Source organism: Phlebotomus papatasi, chromosome 3, assembly GCF_024763615.1.
Source record: "Phlebotomus papatasi isolate M1 chromosome 3, Ppap_2.1, whole genome shotgun sequence".
NCBI classification, from domain to species: domain Eukaryota; kingdom Metazoa; phylum Arthropoda; class Insecta; order Diptera; family Psychodidae; genus Phlebotomus; species Phlebotomus papatasi.
In genome coordinates this window covers 83,032,798-83,055,754 of record NC_077224.1, presented here as the reverse complement: position 1 = coordinate 83,055,754, position 22,957 = coordinate 83,032,798, and the positions used below count along the sequence as shown (strand labels likewise).

The window sequence follows — 22,957 nt, the reverse complement described above, 5'->3', positions numbered from 1 at the left end:
CAAAAAATGTGATAGATCGATTGTGTTTCTAGCAGTCTTACGATTTGTGTTGAAGTGTAAAAGGTTTTCCTTGGGTGTTTTTCATGAAAATTGATTAGTTTTCATTAAAGATTGTTTCTGTTTATGTTAATAGTGAATCAATCTTTAAATTTCGTTTGAAATTTCCCAGCTGGATCCTGTATTTCGCGTAAAAAGATACAGTAGACTCTCGCAAATTCGGCTCTTTTAAGATCGGGCTACTTTTAAATTAGGGCAGCGGTTACATTTGAAAAAAGTTTGTTGTCATTTTTCAAGTTTGATTATGATTATCAAATGAATAAAATATGCTCAAATTTGGCATGGTTTGTCTTAGTTTTGATGTGATTTTGCATTATTAAGGGATTTTCATGCAATTTACGTTATATATGAGTGTGTAAACTCAATATCTATATGCACATGAATAAAAAATTGTTGCATTTCAAAAAGTTTGTCGCGCGAATTTCTGTCTAATTCAGCTGACATTTCGGTCCCATATGCCCGAATTTGAGAGATTCTACTGTATATACTTTGTGAGCGTCTCTCCGGTGAGGTTGTGTTGCCTATTCCGGCAACATATTTTGTTTTCCTAAATTTTTTATTCATTTTATGTTTTTTCTTCAATTTCTGAGTTCTACAATGTCCAGAGAAAAAAAACATCGCTTCTATTAAAAAGATGATGTGGAAAAGACCTTGGAAGAGTTCAGAAAGGGCAAATTGCTACGGGAATCTGTGCGTAAATTTGAGATGCTACTCTTCAGGTCTTCAGGACAAATTACACGGAAGATCTCTGGACTTGTGGTTCATATAAACGTATTAAACTAAATACTAAACTCGTTCCGTTTGACGTTTTGAAATTTTCTATCCGTTCCGTCACAAAAGATGATTAGAAAAAAGGTGGCCGGTATTTCACTCAAAGTGGCCGGAATACTACCCAAAGCAAAAAAATCGCAATTTACTCGTAGAAAAGTCAATACGATCCATAAGAACGTTTTTGTGCAATTGTCTGAATCTGTCAAAATCTGTGCGAAAATGGACCAAAGAACGTTTGACATCTGTCATATTGTCTCCCAATCATCTGGATTAAAAAGTTGTATGTGATATACGAATGAAAGCTCGATTGATACAGTCAGGATTCGAACTTAAAAATTGCAGAATTCCTTTACTGGTTATGTATTTAAGGTCATCATAAAGAATTTTATTGAATTTTCAATAAGCTCAAATTCACTATGATTGGATTAAAATGAGTTTTTTCGCAGTTTTTCGAGAAAAGTCTTGTTCTTTCCGTTAGAGAAACATTTTTTTGAAGGTTAACGGTGCTATTCCAAAAAATTAACATGTTCTTAGTACTTTACGGTTCCCAAGTGCTACTACATGATCGAGTTTTCTTTGAATTGGTTTCTGTCACGACTGTTTGGTGGTTTATTAAGCATGGGACGCTTTTTCACCTCTTTTAACACGTGAAAGACTCTAGACTAGAGAATGTATATTTCAACTGATTTGGACAATTTTTTCGTTGATGGAAAAGTCTTGGAATGACAAGTATGAGACGGGTAATGAACCGGTTGTAAACCGATAAGTAATTTTTCTCTAAAAATTAATTCTCTATTATTTTTCACTAACTTTAGGCAATCTTTGGAGTAATTTATGAACCGGCTCAAATAGATCGTGAACCGGTAAATTGTAAATGATACGAAAGTACTCCTGATAGCATTCAAGTCACGAGTTGATTTATTTCGCAAAGCAGTTTTTGCTATACAATTTAACATATAAAAGACTTTAACTAGCGTATTTTTTAACCGATTTTGACAAATTTGACATCGTTGGAAAGGTCTTGGAATTTTTGCTAAGTCTGAACAGATTCAAATCGACCGTTGTCCGTTAATAAACCGGTTATAAACCGATTAGTAATTTTTAATTTCTGTTTTTTCAATGGATTTTTTGAAGCAGTTCAAACCGGTTTTGAACTGGTAAACGAAGGCAATTGAACGCAAAGCATTGGACGTTTCACTATATATTTTAACATATAAAAGACTCTGGAACTGGAGAACGTATTTCTCAACCGACTTGCCCTAGTTTGGCGTCGTTGGAAAGGTCTTGGATTTTCTGACAAGTCCGAATCGGTTCCAGCCGGTTATGTACCGAGTTTGAGTTTTTATAGGTGAGTTCCCCAGTAATTTTTGTATGAAAATCAATTTTATTGCTTTTCACCGACTTTGGGCAAGCTTTTGAGTAATTTTTTAACCGGTTTAAATCGGTTGTGAACAGGTAAACGGTAAATTATGCGAAAGGGCTTTTGAGATACAACATCGAAGTCACAAGTTCAAGTATTTCGCAAAGCATGGGACGCTTTGTTACATCTTTTAACACGTAAGGGACTCTGGAGGGCGCATTTGTCAACCAATTTGGGTAAATTTGACGTCGTTGGAAAGGTCTTGAAATTTCTGATATGTATGAATCGGTTTGAATCAGTTGTGGACGGGAAATAAAGCGATTATAAACCGATAAGTAATTTTAATCCGAAAACTATTTTGAGCAATCTTTTCAGTGATTTATGAATCGGTTTGAATGAATCGGTTTATGAACCGGTAAACAGTAAATTTGCTGTCATTTAGTGTCAACTAATTCAGTGATAATTTATATTGTTATAAGTTGATTCCTTAGTGCTCTCCCCTTCGTAATATTATTTAATTTTATGCTAAGATGGTTATGGAGGGGTATATGACCCTAATGCTTGAACTCTTGTGAATTCGAGCATTTCGTGATTTTTTCTTGCGGTTTTTTTTAAAGTATACTTTTGAATTAATAATTTCCGATAAAATGTGCAACACTTTAAATTTATGTGATGTAGTGCTGATGATAAAAAAAGAAGATAAATCACAGCTTGTGTATATAATTTCCTGCCAATGATGGAGACATAAGATATGATAATACAACTACCGATTTTTTTCCTTCTTTTCTTTTGAGAGTTACCATTGCAAATATTGCAAATACATGCACATGAAATTTAATACCATGGCGGATGCTTTGTGATTTTTACAAGAGTGAATATTATAGTGGATGGAAAATCGTAACACTACTATCAATTATGTATTAATGTGCATGTGCATAAAATCTGTAGCAAGGCAATATGAAGTAAATCAGCCATAATACTGCTGAAGAGATTGTGGATACGAGTTTCCTTTATTGCGCAAGCGAAAGTCTATGAGGTCGTTTTATGCCAACACTTTGCAGATATTGGCATAAGAATCTATAAAGATTATTGGGTGAACTTATATTTGCTCCACCAGATATACCAACAATGTTCAATGGACATGGAGAGTTTAGAAAAAAAATTGTATTATTACAATCATTTCCTTCTCTTTTTGATTTTCCATTTTGCAAATTTTAAATGTTAAAGCAAAATTTGAAAAAAAAATCCCTAATTCAATGAACTCCAGGGCTATTGTTTTTCTAGCAATTTGTTATGTTCGCAACCTGCTCCGAAAAGTCAGCGTTATTCGCATTCTTTATTAATGCTAACTATGCTGTGGTAATTTCTTAAAATTTTTCTCGCTAAAATTGTACAAGTTCACAACATTACTCCTAATTAGAGATTATTAAATTGGCGTCGTTCGAGAACTAGCCACAACACATTAGAAATTCCAACGCGATGTGTAAATGTTACACATTCTTTTATCATTTTTTTTTAAAAGTAAATTAATTTTTTTTTACAAAGAATTTAGGCTATGGCAAACAATTGTAAAATTTTCTCTAACCGGAGCATTTATTCAGCAAACGGTGAAATTCCTACTCTGCACTTTGATATGTTTAAAAGTGAAATCTCACTTTTTAAATTCATTTGTATTTTCAGCTATCTCTTTTGTTTTTTTTATTACCCGAAAGCGCAATTCAAAGTTGCGGTTATGGTGTTTTGCCAAATGCAGAAGAATTGAAAAAAAAATCACATATAGATTTGCAATAAGGCAGTGAATCATCTCAAAATGTTTGTAGGAAGATTTTCAAGTGGGAGAGAAGTATTTAGTAGAACATAATCTATCTTTGGACAATTTTTCATACTGATTCGTAGAATTGTTTTTTTTTCTTATTTCTCTTTTCATAAATGTGTAAAGTAAGTCATCGAGGCATTTGCGTATAAAGATGGGAAATTTTTAATCTCGCATCATGATAAATTCACTGTCACAGATACTAGAAGAAATAAAATGAACAATAGCTTCCCGTGGAGGCGGAACAGTCAAGTTAAAAAAAAAATGTGATTTTTTAAAGATACATTAAAGCTATTTTAATTGTACACTGCACAGATGACCTGGAAGTTCTTCAATATTATTGCTAATAAAAGAAATATGTCGCATTTCATATGGTAGAATTGTCCTCAAAATTAAGTGAATTATCTACAACATAAATTCAGTGTAAAGATCTTCCAGAATATAGTGCTAAAATTTTGCTCATTCGAAATTACTGGGACATCAAATGGAATCGATTCTAACTTATCAGGAAATCCAAGACCTTTCCAATGACGCCAAATTTGTCCAAATCGGTTGAGAAATACGCTCTTTAGAGTCTTTTATATGTTAAAAATGCTATACTTCTAAAGTACTTTCGCATCATTTACCGTTTATTGGTTCACCACAATTTAAACTTATTCAATTATTCAAAAGATTGCTGAAAGTTGCTGAAGAGTAATAGAATTTGTGCTTGAATTTATCGGTTCATGAGCGGTTTATTACCGGTTCATAAGCAAATGGAAGCACTTCAGGTTTATCAGAAATTCCAAGACCTTTCTAACAACACCAAATTCTCCAAAATCGGTTGAGAAATACGCTCTCTAAAGTCTTTTGTATATTAAAAGGGGTGGCAAAGCGTGCCATACTTTGCGAAATGCTCAAACTCGTGTCTTAGATACTATACTTCTAAAACGCTTTCGTATCATTAACCGTTTACCGATTCACAACAATTTGAACCGATTCAATCACTCAAAAGATTGCTAAAAATTTCTGAAGAGTAATAGAATTGATGTTCGAACGTATCGGTTCATGAAGGGTTTATTACCGGTTCACAACCAAAGAGAAGCGCTTCAGGCTTATCGGAAATTCCAAGACCTTTCCAACAACACCAAATTTTTCCAAATCGGTTTAGAAATACACTCTCTAGAGTCTTGTAATGTTAAAAGGGTTGGCAAAGCGTGCCATACTTTGCAAAATGCTCGAACCCGTAATTTGGATACTATACTTCTAAAGTGCTTTCGTATCATTTTTCCGTTTTCAGATTCACAACAATTTGAACAGATTCAATTACTCAAAAGATTTCTCAAAGTAACTGAAGAGTTATTGAATTGATTTTCGGGTAAAAAATACATATCGCTTCATAAGCGGTTTTTTACCATTATACATTATCACTAAATTAGTTGGCATTGTAAATGACAATAAATTTACCGTTTACCGATTCATAAACCGATTCATAAAATACTTAAGAAGATTTCTCAAAATACATTAACAGTAATGCAATTGATCAGTTTACTATCGGTCCATGATCAATTGGAACTAATTCAGACTTGTCAGAAATTCGAAGACCTTTTCAACAAAACCAAATTTTTCCAAACCGGTTGGGAAATACGTTCTTTAGAGTATTTTACATGTTAAAAATGGGTAAAAGGTTCAATAATTCGTGAAATGCTCCAACTCGTGATATAGATACTAGGGTAAGATGGGGTAATTAAGAATCATGTCTTATTTGAAACATTAAGATTTTCTAACAGTTTTAGATGGCGAAAGGAAAAAATAACGAAGAAGTGCTCTCAAATGTAAAGTCTACTTGTTCGGGGCTTTCTTTCTCTTTGACCATCTAAAGCAGTGAGAAAATTTAAATATTCCAAAATAGGCATGATTCCGAATTACCCCATCTTACCCTATACCTCAAAAGTACTTTCGCTTTATTTACCGTTTACCGATTCACAGCTGATTTGAAGATTTGAAAGGCTTTAATGACTTATTGCTCAATGAAGCTCAATGCAATTAACTTTGGATAAAAATTGCTTATCAGTTTATTATGTAACCAATTGGATCTAATTCAGACTTGTCAGAAATCTCAAGACCTTTCGAATGATACCAAATTTGCCCAAATCGGTTGAGAAATATGCTCTCTGGAACCTTTTATATATTAAAAAAATGGTCTTCGGGTAGCGGTAGGTGAAAGTTTTAACAGTAAAAAAATCTGTTGGAACATGAATTATTAAATTAATAAAAAAAATAAATAAAAAAGTGCAATTGGTAAAGAAAAATATAAAATTATTTCAGAAATTCATTTGGTCAAATTGTGATATTCGAAGTATCCAGGCTTCGGAGGACACGAATAACAAGGAATGCGATGGATGAAGCCCTGATATACAAAGTGAGATAAGAAGTTGAGTGTATCGAAGAGCTCTCCAAGAAGCTAATTAGCTGCCTTATTGAATCAAAACTTTATAATGATCTCATAATGCTCTTCTATGCAATTGACAATGGAAATCAAAAGAAATTAAAGACAAACCTTAATGTTTTCTAAAATCGTTTTGAAACATGATTTTCTTGAATTATTACCATTTTGTTAAAGATTTTGGTATTTTACTAACTAAAATTTTATTTTTTTCTAAGCAAATGTTCTTTGCCGTATTAAATTGATCGACAAATGATTCAAAAGAATAACATTTTAATTATACGGGAATTATTTGCTTATTTTGTCCACCGCCGTTTTAGTTTGTTAAGGGGTAATATCTACCAGAACATTCAAAATTAACGGTTCTCATTTGTGATTTTTTGTGAATGCTAATGAATCGATAAGTATGAAATTTTCAGAGGTTATTACATTATACCTTGAGGGAAACAAAAATGTTTTTTTTATATCAATTTTTTAGGAATTCCTAGCAGTTTTTCAATTTTTAATACAAAATGACTGCGTAGCAACGCGTTAGGCTTAAGGACGATTCCAGGGTCGATTTCTTTTTGAAGAATTTCATTGATAGCAGTAGAATCCGATTAATTTTTATCCGATTGGCTTGATGTTGTCAGGGTAACTGCTTAGACAGATTTTTAAGATTGATAAACAATAACATTTGTTATAAACAAATAAATAAGCAAGAAATTCTGAAAGTCAAAATCCCAAAAACCAATATCGCGAAAGCCAAAATCTCGAAAGCAAAAATATCAAAAATCAAAATCCTGAAAAGCCAAAATCCCGAATGGGTCAAAATCGGAAAAAGCTAAAATTCAGAATGAGCCAAAATCCTGAAAGGCTTCAATTCCCGAAAGATCTAAAATCTCGTATTCTTAATCATAGTTATTCTTACGATTACACACCTTTTTATTGAAGCCAAAGGGAAATTTTGGAAATTTTCTCTTTTTGGGAAATTATTTTACACATTATCCTACGTATAATTTAAGGTAAAGTACCCTTTATTCGACCGGTTCCTCTATTCGACCGGTAGATTTATTTATTCAATTTAATTATATTTGCTATAATATTTTGTGTATGATCTAACATTAATAGGTCAATTATTCTTTAAATAATACGAATCAGTGACAAATTCATAGAAATTGATGAAATTCACCATCAAATATTCAAAAATTGACCCACCGGTCGAATAGAGGAACCCGGTCGAGTAAGGGTACTTTACCTTAGTTCCTTTCAGAATTTTGATCATTCGGGATTTTATTTTTCAAGATTTTGGCCGAGACCGAAAGTCAATTACTTTGATAAGGAATTGTGTTTTTTTCTTCAAGTTGCTGCCAATTTTGCAAAATTTCACAAAATATTGAAAAAATATTATACTTATACATGCTTAAGAACTCGAATTAAATTTTTGTTTATTATTTTGAAAAGAAGATGTCAAGGAAATATGCTTAGTTTTTTTTTAGAATGCGCGACCCATGTAACCCCTTAATGAATCTGACCCTAGTGGAACTATGATACCATAAATTAAATATGGTTAGGGTTAGTTTCCTTTAGAAAAATATGCGAACAAAATGTATATCAATGTAGCTTCATAACTCAAAGTAGCCCCACCTCCCCCTATATGAGAAAAAAATATAAAGTGTTCTAAGTCAGAGTATCTGCGAAGCCTGAGAGCTTACTCCTACATGAAACTGCCCCATTCTTCCCTAATTAAATATTCATTTCCACAAATTTCAATATTTATTTCAGTTCCATCTTATTCCCTGAGCTAAGCTTTATTTTCTTCATAGAGTTCTTTTATAAAAATAAAAAAAATAAAAACAAATAAAACATAAAAAAATGCAATAAAAAATATAGGTTGTCATATCGCAAATAACGAGGTTCTTATAACTTTATGTGATTAATTAAAGCACCAGGCGCTATTTATTTGCATATCTTTTTGATATTTATTCTTCATTATTTATCTTATTTTATATCAGTTAGTTTTAATTGCAAATAAAATTGAATCTAATTGAGTGCTTATCATTTATGCAAACTAAATAGTTAGGTATATTATGCATAGTTTAGTAACCTATTTGTTTTTTTTTTATTTTAAATATTTTATTGAGTTGAATAAAACCAATTTAATAAAAAAAAGTTATGAAATTAATAAAACATGCTTTGTTTGTTTAATGATCATTAAAATGTTGTATGACAATGGATAAGAAGAGCAGGGGATGAATGCAATTTGTATTTAAAATATTTATTTATTATATGTATTTAAAAAATAAAAGATAACCTTTCCCTCTTAAATTCTGGATTAAAAAGATAATTTCCTGATTTTCTAAAAGGTGTTATTTCCTCCTTTACTATGTCTCTTTTTAAAAAAAAAATGTATCGCTTTGTGGTTTAAATGTCATGGATTTAAATTTTTTCCAATTTCATCAAGTTTTTTTTTTAGTGGATCCAAATATATCGAGATTTTGTGGTGGATGGGTATATTTGTCATTTTCGCAAGGTGATACAGATTAGGTGATGGATTCACAACAAAACAAGAGATTACCTCAGTAGAAAATCATTAAGCAGATATACGCAACGTCTTATACCAGTCTTCTGAGTATTTCTTTTCCTCCATTCATCTAAACACATCTAGTATTTCACTATGTTCACATAAAAAACTGATTTATATTGTTTGTTATCCATGAAAACTACAAATTTTTTATTAAGACAAACACTTCATCAAAAAAAACCTCTTTTTTTGCGAAACTCGAAATGTTTTCAACAAAACTTGGGATTGCAATTAAAATGATACACAATTAATTAAATTAAACTATTAAAACAAAAAATTTAATATAGGTCTAATGATTGTGTTGAATTTGGAGAAAAAATCCATTTAATTGATTATTACACATATTAAACTATAAAACACTTTGTTATGCCTGCAGGGGTAAAAAATAATTGTGCAGGATGAAAAAAATCCACTTGATTGGGGGGAACCACAAGAAAATTCCCTCGAACGTCTTGAGCGTTACCAAAGAGTTTACCAGTAGAACTTTTGATCGGTGTTACTACAGTGACCGTTGAATGTCAACTGATCCAAGTAGCTGTTTTCAAAATGGTAAAACAGCCAAGTTGCCCCACACGGTGCTAATTTACATCACAATGAGAAAATAGTGAGAAGGAGCGCGCGCCACTCGCTTCTACCTCTCTTTTTTAGTGTTAATAAAATATATATAAAATGAAGCAGGAGAGAGAGAGAAGTGAGTGTGCTCATAGAGTTTGGGAGTGAAGAAAGAAAACTGGAAAATTGAAAGAGAGCAAAGAGAGCAATTGAATTTGCATTGTGCAGAAAATTCCGACGATGGAGGTGCCTGGTGATCTTTCCCCAGATCAGCCCAAATGCTTGAGAATTCCATCTCAACAGCCACGCAGAAGCATAAAAGGGACAGCGAAATGTGATAGACTTTGCAGAATGTTTGAAACTGTGACTATTCTGACTAAAAGGATTTCGAAATGCACCGGCGAGTCTTGGATATATCCTTGCCGTCTGTTATAATTCCCCGAGATGTCTCGGCTGAAATAGACTTCTAGTGTTATACCCCAAAATGATTCTAAGTTTTCTGGCAAAGTGATTTAACCACAAGATTATATACAATTTAAATCATAGAACTTCTGAAAGAAGAATACGTAGAGGAAGGATCTCAGGATTCGCACACATTGTGGCTCCGAACACTTCATATTTTTCCCATATTTCTTCAATGAAACTGATCTATTTTTTTTCAGGAAATGTGTGACTTAAGAATATACTTAAGAATAGACTGTTCGAAGCCAGAGTGTGTACGAAGCTTGAAAATCTTCCCCTAATGTTCATTCTCTATATAGTCGTCGGTTTCATTCGTTTCAAGCGCTTCGAAAAGACACATTCACAACTAATTCAGACTTAAAGCAAATGCAGCTAGCACAGTTGCTGATTCAACCAACCAGGGGAGTGACATTAGCTCTGAAAAATGCGACCGGTTTTAGTGTAATTTTTTCCCTGTTTTCGTACACATTTCACGAGATATTTCCAAAACCACGTAGGTTGCCAATTTAGGGTTTTCGGTTGCCTCTTCGTTATTAAATTGGCTTTTATTTTGTATTAATATTTTTTGCTAATTCATTCTACAATGACAAAAAACAGCTAATAAACTCAAAAGTTTTTTCGGCTCGCTAGAAAGATATGGGAAACATAGGAAATGTCATGCCCCTGCAACCAACAGTATCGACCTTACACTGCAAAAACATGCTCGTAAAAACTTGTAAAATGTTGTTGCCTCACATAGAAAAGTAACAAGATTTTTAGCTATTCCTGTCGCCTTAGAGATTCTTGTAAAATCTTGTAAATCTCTGTTTTCCTTCTCTCCTAATAACCTTTTTGCTGGATTTGATTAGGTCTTGGAAAAAGATTCCAATGATTATAAAAAATCGCAATTGGATATTTTTTTATTGGAAATTTAATAACACGGATTATGAGTTGGATCAGAATTTATTCCTTCTATACTATAGCTTCACACTACGTTTTGGGGATGTTTGTCCCCTTCTTCAGGTATGGAGATACTTGGGATAAATTGGGTCAAAGGGATTTTTTGCTACCACTTTACATAACCCAGAGCAAGTGAACACCATGATCGTCAAATGCAGACAAAAAAAAACAGTGATTTTGGGGGTAAAGAATCGCGTCGAGCCAATTTCATCCATTTCGACTGCCGAGAACAGTTTACTCGACGCGATTCTTTACCCCCAAAATTCAACTTACAATCGAATTTTCACGCATTCCGAGTTGCAAGCACCCCGAGTTGCACGCATTTTGAGATCACCTGTAAAGAATCTCAGCTACCATAAGCTTATCTGGGCTTATCACTGGTCATTTTCTATTTTAAATAGTCTGAGTGGGGAAGACCAACAAAAGAAAAAAAAGTTCATTGAAATCGGTTAATAAACATAAGTGATAGAGTCCGGTCCATATGGGTATAGTAAGGGTCGGGGTACAGTGGGCTGGGGTAGAGACGGATGGAACCCATTATCTGAAAGATCGTGCTCTCAGATACAATATAGGCTAAAATTTCATCGAAATCCCTTTATAAATACAGAAAATGCAGTCCGGTCAAGACATTTTTGATTATAGCTCGGGTCAGGGAACATCAAGAGAGGAGTGCGACCCACCGTTGGAAAGGCCTCGACCCCAGCTACAATATATTAAAATTTAAAGAAAAAGCATCGTCTAGTTTTCGAAATATTCGAAATCGATTAATCGAAAATCGATTTTTCGATTAATCGGACCTTCGATTAAATCGGACAAAATTGGGGTGTCACAAGGGTTGTAGTGCTCCACGAGAGCTTTCCAAAACACCAAATTTTTTTTATATTCCGATAATTAGAACCGGAGATATGACCATTCAAAATTTAAATTTTTGATCCCTTCTAGCTAAGGTCAGGGGGGTCGGAGGGGGTGAAGTTTGGTATCGATCGAAAGGTCTTAGGCTCAGCAATAACATACTAAAATTTGAGATCGATCGATGCCGTAGGGGCTGAGTTATCGAAAAAACAAAATTTTGGGGTGTTCCAAAATGGCGGAAGGGGGGTGGGGGCGGGTGAATTTGACATCATCAACTTCTAGCGGCCCAATAACTTTTAACCCTTGCCGAAAACCGCTTGTCGATATCTCTTTCCGTTCTCTCTCCAGAAGTCGAAATGTAACGGACGGGACGGGACGTCCACGAAATCGATTTTTGGCGCACATGAGTGTCAAAACGTGTACATCCAAAATTTGGGCCCGATCTGACGAGGTCGGATTTCACCTGTGACCACAAAAGCTGAGATTGTAAAGAATCTCAGCTAAAACAGTCTGCATGTGCAAATCTCAGTGCAGTCTAATGTGCAAATTCACATATTCGCCGCTTTAGCGCTGACTGTTCTTCCATTTCGAATTTTCGACCCTTCAATTGTCAACAACGTCAACAAAACTGCATAAACGTTCTCAGAAAAAAGTGATTTTTTGTTTATTTTTGTAGAATACAGGATGGTAAAACGTTTGAATTTCAATTAATGTCATTTTCATGAAGTTGCCAGCAAGCACAGTTAACTGAAATAAGCAGCGTTTTCAGCATACAGTAGAGTCTCGTTATAGTCCATATTTTGGTTTCAGATTTGACACTTGTGTCGCACTGTTGTAATGTAATTTTTTAAAATTATCAACGACTTTTAGTATTGAAATTCCTCGACGGCTTCCACTTTCTTTGCGATTGTGGTACTTGTCCTTGCTCTCTTCATTGTGGATCACAATTATCACAACTACTTAATAAAGTTTGCCAAAAATATTAAAATAATTATGCATGTCACATACTAAAAAACATAACCTAACATAAAATCAGTGTTTTGAAATCAACGGTCGATAAATTGTGGACTATAGAGCGATGGCCTATAGCGAGACTCTACTGTACCTTTGCTAAGTCGCTCAGCAAAAATGTGCTGACCGGTCAGCAGTTCTCGAACAAAAAGTGCTAACCAAATAAATGGAAATGGAACAGCCTCGTGAGTGTTATTTTAAGGTTGTCAGAATTTAGCTGAAAATACATGTTTTCAGTTGAATTAAAATCAGATAGAATTTGGTGGTGCTCACTGGGTTATTCACTTTTTAGAGTGCTACTCGTTGGTTTAAATTTTCGAACTTCCAACGGGTTTTTACACAGAGAGAAATCCAAAAAAGTTAAAATAACATTCCGGAAATGTTAATTTTACCCTGCAGTATTGATCCGAAATCGGTGTAAATATTACCCTTTTAGGTGTATTAGGAGTTAAAGTTACCCTTTCTCATGTTAATTTTACCCTAAAGTGTGAAATTAACATTAAAAAATATTGATATATTTTTACACCTAAAAAGTGTTAAAGTTACGAGGAAAAAAAGTTAATCTCACCCCCGTTTTTTTCTCAGTGTAGGTACGTTATCGCAAGGATTCATATTCATTTTCTAATAAAATTGACAAAATTTCATTAAAAAAATCCTTGTTTTTGGAGTTTGGTTTAGTAGGTTGGCTAGGCTATCAACTCCAAGAAAGAAAGTTACAATACTGGTTGATAGAAGGAACGACAGTGTTTTCAAGAATCAAGGATTACACATGCTGCTTTTGCTCTGAATTCGAGCAATAATAAAGTACAATCGGTAGTGTTGACTGGTATTGTCTGGGTTATATGGCATTTGGTGGAGTTTTTATGCAATCAAGCCCAACAGTGTACATAAGCACTCCTTGCACTGGTACCTCCAATAAGCTCAAATTTAGCTTTACAAAATTGCCTTGAAACCTGTATTCGAGACACCCGCCAGAGAGAGATCTGGCAAATCAGGCAGGTCAATAAAGAGATACAATTTATACCACGCCAAGAGACAAGTGAGGCACAGTAAATTAAAAATTCATTTAAAGAAAGAAAAGAAGCAATGAAGATGAGAATAGTAACGATCACGCGGTTTTGATTCGATTGTAGGTAGAGGAATGAAAAAAAAAAGATGCAGACATTATTCAAAATCCATATATGTTTATAGGTAGCAAGTCACATAATGTACACATGGCATGTGCAAGAGTGTTGAGATGAAAAAGAGTGCTGAGACCAATATTTACACCATAAGTTGCGATACAATTCTGCTTTGGAGCCATTAATGAAGTTGTTAAATTCTCACAAAGTGCAACAAATAAATCCATCAATCAGTTGGCAACATTAGATGGGCATATTGGTGGAACTGCTGGAGATCACCTTGCGGTGAATTCACCTTTTTTGTGCTCATCAATTCTCCATCTCTGGGCCTTCAGTATCTTTTATGCACAAATTAGCAAACCATTAGTTAAGCACCGTAACTGCCACGAGCCCTAGTCACGTTGCAAAGAGGCTTTTTTTCGTATTTTTTTTTTAAATGGGGTGAAACACCTCCCAACTTTACTGAATACTCGAATTCGTATTCGTGACTGTGATTGCCCCTTCAACTGATTAAGTATTAATTTTGTTTCAATAATGTGTCAATAAACTGGGAATCTACAATCAAGAAAATACATAAGAAAGCTAAAATTGAAATAAAAGATAGAAGAAAGCTTTCTGGGAACTTTGCAGTGTTTTTGACAATTGAAGGGTTTCACATGATCATTTTAATGAATCCTTCTGATTAAGGATCTTAAAAATACGTCTATGCAACGAGAAATTATATAATTCTTTTAAATCAAATAAAAACATTCAATTGCAAAAGGAGACATAAGAAAACTTCCTGGAACTGTTTTGACAATGTTTTGACATTTGAAGAGTTTCACAGGATCATTCTAATGAATCCTTCCGATTAAGGATTTTGAAAATCCGTAAATAAAGTAAAAAGTTATATATTTTTAAAGCAAATAAAGTTTAAATTGAAAAAAAGTGATAGGGGAAAGTATCCTGGAATTTTTCATTTTTTTACAATTGAAAGGTTTCGCAAGATCACTTTAATGAATTTTTGCATTAAAGATCCATACGGCTATAAACTGAAAAGTTACAACCAAGAAGATTTATATAAAAAAGATTAAATTGAAAAGGAACACAGAAGAAAGATTCCTGGAACTTTACAATCTGCTTAACAATTGAGAGGTTTCGCAAGATCTTTCTATTAAAATTTTACCTGAAAGATTTATCTGGCAATAAGCTCAAAAGTTACAATCAAGAAAATATATTAATCACAAGACTTTTAATAAAAAAAGTATTTGAATATTCACCAATAAACTGATAAGTTGCAATATTTTAAATCCAGGAAATATATATACGTTCAAATTGAAAAATTAGACAGAAGAAAATTTCCTACAATTCTACAATACCCGGAACTTTTAACAGGTTTCACAAGACCTTTAAAAAAAATGAGTTTGAATATTCGCCAATAAACTGATACGATACAATATTTTAATTAAATCCAGAAAGTATATACACATTCAAATTGAAAAATTAGACGGAAGAAATCTTACTACAACTTTATAATGTACAATACTTTTAACAGATTTCCCAAGATCTTCTCAACTTTGAAATGTTTCTGAGAATTGAAAGGTTTTACAGAAATTTTCAAATGAATTTTTGACATTGAAATTTCGTTAATATACTACAAAAATCTGTCAAATCAAATAAATAGCTTTATGTACAAATTGAGAAAAAAAGACAAGGCAAAGCTTTTCAACGGTGCAATATTCTTGACATTTGAAAGGTTTTAGAAGACTTTACTGGAAAACAGTTCATTTTGAAGATCCGGTAATTAAACGTAAAATTCTGCTGTGTTTTTAATTAAAAAAATAGGTAAATATTTTTATTGAAAAATACAGAAGAGAAGAGCTTCTTTGAACTTAGCAATGTTCTTAGCATTTGAAGGGTTTCACAAAAACTTTCCATCGAATATTTAAATTTAAATACTTTGCAATGTTTCTGACAATTGAAATGTTTCTCAAGATCTTGATGAATTTTTACTTTAAAAATTCGTCAATTAACTGAAAAAAAATCTTTAATATCAAATAAATAGCTTAATACCCAAATTGAAAAATTAAGAAAGACAAAGCCTTTCAACTGTGCAATATTCTTAAAATTTGAAAGGTTTCACAAGATTTAGTAGAAAGTAGTTGGATTTGAATATCTGTCAATTAACCGTAAAATTCTGCCTTGTTTTTTATTGAACAAAATAGGTAAATGTTTTATTGAAAAAAGACAGAAGAGAGCTACTTTGAACTTTGCAATGTTCTTAGCATTTGAAGGGTTTCACAAAACCTTTCCATCGACCAAATTGAAAAATAGGTAGAAGAAAGCCTTTCTAAACTATAAAATGTTTTAGGAATTTGTAAGGTTTTTCACCTGACCTCTTTGAAAATATTTGATTTAGAGGATTAGTCAATAAACCAAAGAGGTTTAATTTATTTATTCGAGAGATACATAAACGTCTCAATTGTAGAACAGGAAAGAATTAAGATTTTTTGAACTGCAATGCTTTTGATATTTGAAAGGTTTAGCATGACGTTTCTAGATCGTTTTTTTTCAAATCCTGGAAATAGATAAATGTCAATGTCATTAATGAAAATATTTTGTTTTTAAAAATTCTTTAATAAACTAAAAAACAAGTAAATGTTAAAATAAGAAAAAAATAAAAAGACAAAACCGTACCGGCCGTACCTAAGGCTTTCCTTACAATTGCATGGTTTCTTTTTTACAATTGAATTGATTCAATTATCTTAACTGATAATAGACCTTTAATTGATCACTTTGCTGTCCGGATAAATTTAAACATTAAGAAAAAAAACATAGAAAAACAGAAACTTCAATTTCGAAAAATTATCGGTTATTTATCGGTTACTTTTATCTGGGAATTTCACGACCTTTCCTAACGAATCCATATAATTTAACATAATTATTCCATATGCGGAGTGCGAGCAATAAAATAAAGATAATTGGTCAAACCATAGCTTTTAATAATTTTAGCCTCAGCTCAATTTCCAATGAGACCGCATCCAGAGTTGAATCATACGTGAATGACGTCTTCCGTGAATTTTCAAAACACATTATCACCGGATATTGTTTGCTGGAGTAAAAAAAAATCCTGAAGAGGAAGGCACACAGTGTGTTATTAATTATTCAATTTCTAACATCTTCTGGGATTTTCACTTTAATGAGAGATGCTTTGATGATATGGGAAATGCAGAGCTAATGTGCCTTTTTATGACGATCAATACTCGCATTTAATTATAATTTTATCCATTTTTTTATTTACTGCGGAAAATTGCGCACTTTTACTCCACCTTTATATTTCTAGAATAATAATTTCTGAGCTATTGTGTCACTGTAAAAAAAATCGATGTGCAATTTATTAATTTGGGCGTGTAAAAAATACATTGTGTCTCTATATGTGTGTCTCAAGGTTACCTCGGCAGGAGCCTTTCCATTTCCACAGTGGAAATATTTCACCTTTTTGTCAAGGGGCTCATATCTGGATATTTAAGATTATAAATAGAGCAAAATGAAGCAGCAGAAATATAAATATGTGATCAACACAAGGGGCAAATAACTGATCAATATTACAAGTCATGTTGTTTCACAAAATATTTATAATTTCAGTGTTAAAGAAAAACTTACTGTTCCCAAGAAATTTAACTTTGCACATAAAATTTTTCCGTTCAGAGATGTTTTACTGTCCCCAGGAAATTTGACTGTTCACAGGATTTTTTTACTGTTCTTAGGAAATTTAGCTGTTATCATAAGTTTTACTTTTCTCATGATATTTTGGTGTTCTCTGAAAATTTCATTGTTTAGAGATGTTTTACTCTTTGCAGGATTTTTCATTGTTCCCAGGAAATTTTACTGTTCAAAAATATCTTACTGTTTGCAGGAAGTCTTACTGTTCCCAGGAAATTTTACTATTCTCAGGAAATTTTACTGTTCTCAGGGAATTTAACTGCTCACAGGAAATTTCACCGTTCTCGGAAAATATTACTCTGCACATAAAATTTTACTGTTCAGAGATATTTTGCTGTTTACAGTAACTTTGACTGTTTCTACGAAATTTTACTGTTCTCAGGAAATTTTTTCTGCACTTAAAATTATACAGTTCAGAGATATTTTCCTGATTGCAAGGACTTTCACTGTTTACAGGAAATCTTACAGTTCTCAAGAAATTTTTACTGTTCTCAGAAATTTCACTGTTCAGAAATACTTTACTGTTCTCAGGAAATTTTACTGTTCCCAGAAAAGTTTACTGTTGCAAGGAAATTTTGCTATTCTCAGGAAATTTGACTGTTCTAAGAAAATTCACTATTCAGAGATATTTCACCGTTCTCAGGAAATTTTATTGTTCCCAGAAAATTTTACTATTCAGAGATATTTTATTGCTCGCAGGAACTTTGACTGTTCTCAGAAAATTTTAATGTCTCTGTAAATTTTATTGTTCTCAAGAAATTTAACCATTCTTATGAACTTTTACTATGACCATAAAATTTTACTGTTGCCAGGAAATTATGCTGTTTTCAAGAAATTTAACTGTTCTCATAAATTTTACTGTTCAGAGATATTTCATTGTTTACTGTTGCTAGGAAATTTTACTGTTCACAGATATTTTACTGTTCGTGGACACTTTTTCTGTTCGAAAGACACTTTCGCCGGGATTTTTACCAGTCTCAGAAAATTTTAGTGCTCCCAGAAATTTTACTGTCCAGAAATATTTTACGGCTTGAAGGAACTTTTACTGTTCTCAGCAAATTTTACTATGTCTGGAAATTCTACTGTTCAGAGATATTTTATTGTTTATTGTTGTTAGGAAATTGTATTGTTCTTAGGAAATTTTACTTTTCTTAGGAAATTTTGCTATTCGTCCAAACTTTTTCTGTTCGAAGGACTCATTCACCAGAATTTTTACTGTTCTCGAATAATTTTAGTGCTCCTAGAAATATTCTGTTCTTAGGAAATTTTACTGTTCTCAGAAATTTTTTTCTGCGTGGAAACTTTTTCTGTTCGAAGGACTCATTCACCAGAATTTATCCTGTTCTCGGAAAATGTTAGTGCTCCTAGAAAACTCTGTTCTAGGGAAATTTTACTGTTCCTAGCAAGTTTTACTGTTCACAGGATATTTTATTGTGCGCAAAAAATTTTCCTGTTCGATAGAACCATTTGCAGGAAATTTTATTGTTCATAAAACATTTTACTATTGGCAGGAAATTTTATTGTCCGTATACAATTTTAGCATTCATAGAAAATTTTCTTTCTCTTAAGAAATTTTTTTTGCAGGAATTTTACTATTCACATGAAGTTTTACTGTTCTCAGGATTTTGTTTCGTTCGCAGAAAATTTTACTGTTCTCAGGATTTTGTTCCGTTCGCAGAAAATTTCACTATTCTCTGCAAAATTTTACTGTTCGCTGGTAATTTCACTATTCGAATGTACAGTATAATTCGTCAAATGTTCGACTGTAAAATTTTCCTGTTCGATGGAACAGTTAGTAGGATATTTTACTATTCTCGGTTTTTTTTTCTGTTCCCAGGAAATTTCACTGTTCACAAAAAAACAAACAAATATTTTCTCGTAGGAAATTTCACTGTTCGCAGGAAATCTTACTCAGTCAGCTGATCTGCGAGATTTTCATTGGAATAAAGTTTTTTTTTGTTTTTTCGATGAGGTCAGTATTCGTAAGACGGCGACAGCTTCACTCAGGCTTCAGATTTGGAATGAAAAGACAGCTTCACAAATTTTTTCTGCTTCATGTACATTTTTATTTTAAAAAAATATGTAATTAAAATAAATTTCTCTGTCTTAAAAACAGAAAAAAACCATTAAACGTGTAACTCTGTCCAAAATTAATTACAAAAATTATATTACATACTACATAATACTTTTAGTAAATTTAATAAATCCGCAAGTTTTTTTTTTCTAAATGAAAACGTCAATAAAACAAGAAATATGGAAAAATACAAGACTATGTCCAGTAGGGGTATTCTGTAACAGTATGACAATGTCATATGACAAATTTCATTTATTTTATATGGTAAATTCGGTAGAATTAATTTTAAATCTGATTCATATTACAAGCTCGTTGCAATGGCCAATCGATGCTCACTGAGATTTAATGTTGTCTTGCTACATAATTTACCACGAAAAGTCATATCGTCAGTTAAATCAGCATTTGTCGTAACTTCATTTTTGCGATTTTGAGATATATACATATTTGGAATCAGCGTAATTTTGTTTATTAAACGCACTTGAGAAAAAGAAACTTTTATAAGCCCATTAAAAATTATTTTAAACAAAAATTATCGTAAGAGCCCTTAATTAAGAAAAATTTATCAGAATTTGTCGTAACTTCCATTTTTGGGGAAGTTACGACAAATTTCCATACAAAATTTTCAATACTACTTCAATACTTACTTGCGTGGCTTGTAATTTGCAGCAAAATTGCAATATTTCTCAATAAAACGTTTACAAACTCTTCCAAATATCGAAAGACAGTGCGAATAGTGTAACATGAAATCATTTTAATTCAATATTTGCAAGAAAAAAGTGAGAAAAAATCCCTACCCATCTGTCATGAATTCAAAACAAAACAAGCGACGTGGCGCACAAAATTTATTCAATAAAACTTATGAAATAAAAGCTTTTATGGACCGGGATAACAGTATTATTAATTAATTTAGTCAAATAATGGCGCTTATTATCACTAAAATAATTCAAATTGATATAATGCATTTTAGAAAATTGTCGTAACTTCCAGAATCTCCATACATTGGAAGTTACGACTTTATAAATAATGGAAGTTACGATAAAATATTATTGTGTTTCTTGTAACATATTTCTCAATATTGCAGCTTTTAAATAATTTTATAAAGATTTTCTCGAGTTAACTTACAGTTTATTAGTGCCACTTTTATTATTTTGACTCAAAAGTATCGCATTCGGGGTTCATTTTTAAGAAAAATAATGCTGAATTGAAAATTTCGTCTCCTGAAAAGTTGTCAAAAGGCAGTTACGACAAATGCTGATTTAACTGACGATATGACATTGTCATACTGTTACAGAATCCCCCTGTGGAATATTTCAATTTAAATCTTCTTCATCCTATTTAGAATTTGACGCTAAAATTATGAAATAAAAAGGAAAACACTTTTATTTCCATTCCCTAAAGATATGCTCCCCTTAATTCTTGTTCAACGAGGAATATGTGGGCAACTACTTGGGTAATTATTTTGGGAAATAGGTAACTATCCATGAGTCATTTTGTATTTTTCAAAAATCAGTTGGGCCGTTGTGGCGTCTTCCAATGCCATTCCTGTAAAAATACAAGATATTGAGCTCTGTGCCCCATGTAACATAAATAATAAAATAATAAGCGTGCGGTTGGTATAAAAAAAGAGACAATTACCGAGTGACTGGAAGATGGTTATTCCACCAGACGGACTGGGTTTTTTCTGACAAAGTACCTCTCCCACGAGTCCAGTAATTTCCGCTTTGAGATCTTTAAGCTCCGCTCTGGCTCCCTCCCAGTGATCCGTGTACACTTTGGCTACGTCATAGACATTCTGATGAATTTCTGCATGATGAACTTCCCCAGCTCCAATGGCATTTATGTGGACATTGTCCTTAAGATGATGACGCTCAATCAGTGGTTCATGTGAACTCGTTGCAATGACAATAACATCGGTGTTCTTGAGGCAGTTGTCCAGGGAATTGCTAATTGTGATTTTGATGGAAGGATTTTTGAATTGTGCCACGAGGGCTTTCAGCTCCTCAGCCAGTTCAGTGGCTCTCGATTCTGTCCGATTCCACAATCTAATTTCAGTGAATGGGAAAGTAGTGCACATTCCGATTGAATGCATTCGACCCTGAACTCCACAGCCTACAATAGACAGTATCACGTCTTCGTGCCTCAAATGACTGTCGAAGTAGAGACACTGGGTTGCTACTAAGGAAGCACATGCCGTTCTCCAAGATGTGATGTCAGTCGCCTCAAGAATAGCCTCAAGACTCCCGCAATCCGGGTTGAAGAGAAATATATTGCCCAGAATTTTGGGCAGTGCTGGAGTTCGTGATCCATTGCCAGAGAAACATGTCACCAATTTACATGCCAATGTATCATAATTCCGATCTTTCGATACCGACGACAATTGATAATTCCCCAGATAGCATGGCATAGTTAACAAAAGACCTACAAGCAATATTACATTCAATAGTGATTACCGTTCTGTAAACATCTCAATCTCCAAACAAAAAGCTATGTATACTCTACCGGTTTATACATATATATGATTACACACCTGACTGAGGAGATGCAATTGTAAAAGATCGGGCAGGTTGAGATAAATTTTCATTGCTCTGAGCTACAGACAGAAGAGCCACTTTAACAGCTTCATACACTTCCTCCCACTTTAAGAGACTCCTAACATCTTCTTCACAAATGAAAAGTGGTTGTTGACTCATTATTTGACTTTTTTTGGATCACTAAAATCGCAGGTATTTCAGTAATTTGCTGCACCTCTGACTGTGAATAGGCAATGAACATCAAAAGTACCCAATGAATGAGATATCTTGAGCTACTGATAGACCGTATGATGTTCCAGAGACAAATCTTGGGAAAACTTGAACATTGTGAGAGCTTTTATAAGAGATTGGCTATCATATGAAAGATATCTTCTAGTGGGCGTGGCCTAAAATTATTTTAAGGCATTGTTTACTGAACAAGTCTAATAGCATTATATTTGACTTGTCTTTGAGAGAAGGTTGAGTGTTACCAGCAGGAGAATTCTGTAACAGTATGATAATGTCATATGACAAAATTAAATTTATGTAGAAAGTTCGGGATAATTACTCGAAGATTCGAAACATTATCAATTACTAAGGACTTCGTACACTGAGAGAAATCCGAAAAAGTTAAAATAACATTCCGGAAATGTTAATTTTACCCTGCAGTATTGATCCAAAATTGTTGTAAATATTACCCTTTTTAGGTGTATTAGGGGTTAAAGTTACCCATTTTCATGTTAAT

General features: G+C 32.9%; 2 protein-coding genes across 2 annotated transcripts in view; both read right to left on the bottom strand.

Annotated features, from left to right (window-relative positions):
• LOC129806072 (uncharacterized) overlaps positions 1 to 9,499 on the bottom strand; it is a 54,434-nt gene extending 44,935 nt beyond the window's left edge. The window contains exon 1 of the mRNA XM_055854397.1: positions 8,984 to 9,499. The gene's annotated coding sequence lies outside the window, so the exon portion shown is untranslated. The remainder of the gene's footprint in view (positions 1 to 8,983) is intronic.
• Positions 9,500 to 19,670: 10,171 nt separating this feature from the next.
• LOC129806081 (ketimine reductase mu-crystallin) lies at positions 19,671 to 22,486 on the bottom strand. The gene is made up of 3 exons (XM_055854411.1): positions 22,230 to 22,486; positions 21,338 to 22,120; positions 19,671 to 21,244 (listed from the first exon to the last, which is right to left on the bottom strand). Exons 1-3 carry the CDS (start codon positions 22,390 to 22,392, stop codon positions 21,177 to 21,179), a joined length of 1,014 nt encoding a protein of 337 aa, XP_055710386.1. The 5' UTR covers positions 22,393 to 22,486; the 3' UTR covers positions 19,671 to 21,176.
• Positions 22,487 to 22,957: the final 471 nt, after the last annotated feature.